This window comes from Corylus avellana, chromosome ca10 (assembly GCF_901000735.1).
Source record: "Corylus avellana chromosome ca10, CavTom2PMs-1.0".
Lineage (NCBI taxonomy): Eukaryota > Viridiplantae > Streptophyta > Magnoliopsida > Fagales > Betulaceae > Corylus > Corylus avellana.
The window spans coordinates 16,194,862-16,199,768 of record NC_081550.1 but is presented as its reverse complement, the minus strand read 5'-3'; the positions used below and the strand labels follow the sequence as shown (position 1 = coordinate 16,199,768).

Sequence of the window (4,907 nt, the reverse complement as noted above, 5' to 3'; positions counted from 1 at the left end):
TTTTTTTTTATCAATTTTTATTTTGCACGATTTTCTATATATTAAAAGCAATTTTTAAACCTCTTAATTAAACCAAAAATGGCAAAAATTGTAGTGATAATTGAAAAGCGTCACAATCGCGAACGGTAGCTTACGACTTGCTTACAGGGTTTTTCTTACTTCATGTGCGCCACGAGTGACCGGCACCCCACCAACCTTACCCCACATATATGCACTCGCTCGATCCTTCCACTCTCTGCACATACGCTCTCTCTCTCTCTCTCTCTCTCACACATACACACAAACACTTCGCACGCATTGGGATTCTTGGTCGTTCTCAAGAAATGGGCCAGGTCATTGGGTGGTTGTTGAAGTAGAAACATAGCACTGTCTCGGTGGTGGCAGCAACCCCACTCGGTCACCAACAAAGGGTACTTGTAGCTCAATTAGATGGATCTGATCATCCACATGTCGTCCCTCCAAAGGCTCAAAATTTGCAAGTAGTTATACGTTGACCAAGGGTCGGCAATAATTTGTATTCTCGTTTTCGATACTTGATTAAGTGATTAAATTTATCTCTTTCTATGAGTTTAAGCTTTTGAGATAACTAGTAATATAACAATAAATATAGACTATATAGGTCAACTCCAACCCAATCCAGCACTCGTAACCCCCTACTTTCAAATCGTTTTAAGGCATATGTATCCTGATTGAGATATGCTAAACATCCCAATTTTTTGCTCTAAAAGTTAGTTCCCAAATGATGTGTCACTATCCTATGAGTTGGTGACACATTTCCTAAAATAATAAATCTCATGAGATGATGATGCATTATTTGGGACAACTTTTGTGAAGAAAATTTGGGATGTGTAGCACTCATCTATACTTTGAGATGCCTGACAGAATTAAGCCACTAAACTAGTGTTCATTATCTCTGGTTGTTTTGCTAATTTGCATGCCTCGAAATTGTTAAAGTACTGATTAAATGATTAAATTAATCTTTTCCTATCAGCTTAAGCTTTTAAGATAGTAATTTAACATGGTATTAGAGCTAAAGGTCATGAGATCAAATTATGACTTCGTCAATTCACTCCCATTTAAATTAAATATTTCACGTGTTGGATCTCACTATTAAAATGGAGTTTGAGTCCATACATGAGGAGGAGTGTTAAAATACTAATTAAGTGATTAAAGATGGTCCACATAGGGCCGACAAGTTTTGACATGACCAGCAAACCAACAAGAACTCAATATTATTGGGTTTGAATTGAGGGTTTTGATTGTTTAATTAAATCGATATGAGAAGTGCTACACATCCCTTAATTCAAATCCAATAATATTGAGTTCTTGTTGGTTTATGGGTAGTGTCAAAACTTGTCGGCCCCACGTGGATCATATGATTTCGAGGAATGCAAATTAGAAAAACATCCAGAGATCATGAACACTAGTTTAGTGGCTTAATTCTGTCGGGCATCTCAAAGTATATGCTTATTAGGTTGTGTTGTTTCTGTACCGATGGACACGTTTGTGTTTTGCCTTGAATCTTGAGAGATTGAAATGGTTGTTAGAATGCTTAATAGAGTAAGACTTTTCTGCTCTTTGGTTGAAATATTAGAATGACATGAGTCCAAGAAAGTTGGAGAGAGGGAGGCAAGTTTTTCTCCTTGGAAAGCTGTTCCAATTGAAAAGTTTGGCAATCCATAGAAAATTGCGAAGATGAACAAAAATTTCATGGACATTGTTGGTGATAAAATATAGGGGGAAATCTTTTTCTATTAAGGACTGGTCTGGAAGTGGGGTTAGGAAACATAATATAAAAATATAGACAAATTAAACAATGTGAAATTAAGCTAACAACCTCGTCTTAATTAATTAATTGTAACATAAAGTAATTTGAATTAATGAACACATTTTATATTAAACTATCAACCCTACATCTTTAAATTGGAGTCACTGTAACCACTGAAAACATATTTTAATACCCTTTAATTATATCTTGACACGTGTTAACAAATTATAAAAGAATTTTTAGTTTATATATATATATATATATATATATATATATATATAACTATAATTCATTTATTCTTAATCTTCTCTAGTTCATCTGAATTGGAGAGCATCCCTTGTTTCTTGTATTTGAGAGGTAGATAATTTTGAGTGTACGTTTAGCATTTTGATTTGTTTAGGTTAATATTTTTGTTTAGACAAAAGAAACAAAAGAGGAAGGAAAAGGTAATATCAAATTATGACTTTTCATTACTTTTGCTACGTCTCTATTAGCTTTGACGTTTTCAACTCTAACTATTTCCCCTTTCCAAGTATATATTATTTGATATATGTTTATTTATTTATCTCTCATGTGCCAAAAGGAAGAGATATGTATTTCAAACTCGAAGAGTTTTCACACAATAATCCAAAAAACTACAAACCTAACTGGATATGGTCGCAGCCACAAAACCTAACGGTAAATTTCAACTGATGGCGTCAACATCTCAAATTGCTGACGCCCATTCTCATTTCTCTGGCTCCAATTTCTCTATTTATACGCACTTTGTGCTCCAACCAGAAACCCCATCTCACCCCTCTCTCTCTCTCTCTCTCTCTCTCTTTTCTTTCTCTCTTTCACAGAGAAATACACAGAAGCAAATATTTGAAGCAAAGATGGAGTCATGCAGCGACACAAACACTAGCACCACTCCATCAACCCCTCTCTCTCACTCTCCATCTTCATCGTCTTCTCCTCCTCATCCGGTTGTTCTAAGCCCTTGCGCGGCATGCAAGATTCTGAGGCGGCGGTGTGCGGAGAAATGCGTGTTGGCTCCCTACTTCCCCCCGACCGAGCCGGCCAAGTTCACCATCGCTCATAGGGTGTTTGGTGCTAGCAACATCATCAAGTTCTTGCAGGTACTTTGAGAATAATAATTTGGCTTAAGAGTTGTTTAAGAGTCATCATTAATCTTTTAAATGTGGCAATGAACAAGATAATCGTGCTAATCGTGTTAATTAATGAACATGAGTGGAGACATATTTGTCAAACTTGAAGCTAGAGTAGATTTTTATATGCCTGAAATATAATCTAATCGTCTAATTTGATAGAGATATTTTTTTTGGTTGAAAAGTATTTTGTATTTGAAGTTGTTCATTAGGAGTCTGTTTGAATTGACCCGCTAGAGCGGTTGCTGGTTTGAGTAAGGGAAGAAAATGACCTCTTATAACAGTACTTGGCTGCTCACATTTAACATTTCTGCATTCATATTTGAAAAGTAAGCAATCTAGTTAGCTTCGTTTTGCAGTATGAACTCAAATATAATAAATGCATGCTCAACATAGAATAAGGAATCTGACCAGATAAGGAGAAAATGGAATACATTAAGAAAGCACTATCATACATATATATATATATGGTTGACCCTAGCTAGCTAACACATGTATTTTCTAAATAGCCCTTTATGTTTTAGTTATTTATTTATTGACCCTTATAATTAATTAATGAGATTGATATGAATATTATGGAAATTTCAGGAACTCCCAGAATCCCAGAGGGCAGATGCAGTGAGCAGCATGGTCTACGAGGCTAGCGCAAGAATTAGAGACCCAGTTTACGGGTGCGCCGGGGCAATATGCCAGCTCCAGAAGCAAGTGAACGAGCTGCAGGCGCAATTAGCCAAGGCTCAGGCGGAGCTCGTCAACATGCAATCCCAGCAAGCCCACCTTGTAGCCTTAATTTGCATGGAGATGTCACAATCCCCACAAGCATCGCCGCCACAACAGTCATCGCTTCATGATAACTTCACATCTGTTAATCCTCACAGCTACCTGCAGGCCAATCCCAATAATTGCTTTCTTGACGACAACAATCTTGCGGGATCTCTTTGGGAGCCTCTTTGGACATGATCAAATTAAATTAAATTAAAAAAAAAAATCATAATCTATTATATATATATATATATAATTAATGTAGCCGTACGTATTTGAAAACTCCTTCTCCTAAGGAGAAGTGAACTAAGGACATTGAATTAATAAGCTCAAATTAGTAGGAGGGTACGTAGATGTTGTAATATTATTGTATGAATTAGGATCTAATCTCTTTGTTAAGCCTAGGCAAAGTAGATGGGGTCTGTTTTTTTTTTCCATCCTTGTAATCTTGCAATAGTGGAGAGAAAGAGAGGTATGGTTGTTCTAATTAAGTCCATATATTGTAAGCTGATTATTGAATCTTAAGCCAACTTTTTGGTCACCTACTATAATTGTCTTAAATTTGATGTAAACTTGTTGATCAATGCCTTGTCAAACTAGCTTTTGACCAATATATTTCTTGCTTTTGGTTCATTTATGGTGGCCTTGAACACTCGGACTATCCTGCTGTCTATTTCAATAATCAATAGGCAGAAATCTTAGCAACTCTTAAACAAATTTTGCTGTTTTTATCTATAAACTGAAAGCATCAAGAATCTAGTTATCCAACCTAACAACCAAGACTTTTTTTTTTTTTTTTCCCTCCTTAATTAGCTTGGTGATCACTATTTCTTTCAGAGCAATATTGTCATTTTTTATACATATTTCACATCGACTGACGTGATGTGTTTTAAGTAGCTAAAACTTTGTTTCTTTTAAATTAAAGTAACTGATATAAAAAGTCACTAAAAATATACTATGTTTGCGGGTGTGAAATCGGTATGATAATTAATGATTGTGAAGACTAGTATTAATCTTTCTTTGATCAACTCCTTGATGGAGAAAATGGACGGATTATAGGCTACTTTGGTTAATTAAAAATTGGAGAAACTTTACTTAAATTCTTTGAACTGAATTTTTTTTGTAAAAAAAGAGGGAATTTTATAAACTCCATGTTATCATCAGATTAACAACTTAATTTAATTGGTAGCTAGATTAGGCATGCCCCATTATTTGTTTGCATAATATTC

The 4,907-nt window shown here is 35.3% G+C and overlaps 1 protein-coding gene across 1 annotated transcript; it reads left to right on the top strand.

Annotated features, from left to right (window-relative positions):
• Nucleotides 1–2,570: 2,570 nt before the first annotated feature.
• On the top strand, nt 2,571–4,208 carry LOC132164067 (LOB domain-containing protein 1-like). The gene is made up of 2 exons (XM_059574477.1): nt 2,571–2,886; nt 3,505–4,208. Exons 1-2 carry the CDS (start codon nt 2,644–2,646, stop codon nt 3,874–3,876), a joined length of 615 nt encoding a protein of 204 aa, XP_059430460.1. The 5' UTR covers nt 2,571–2,643; the 3' UTR covers nt 3,877–4,208.
• The last annotated feature ends 699 nt before the right edge of the window (nt 4,209–4,907 follow it).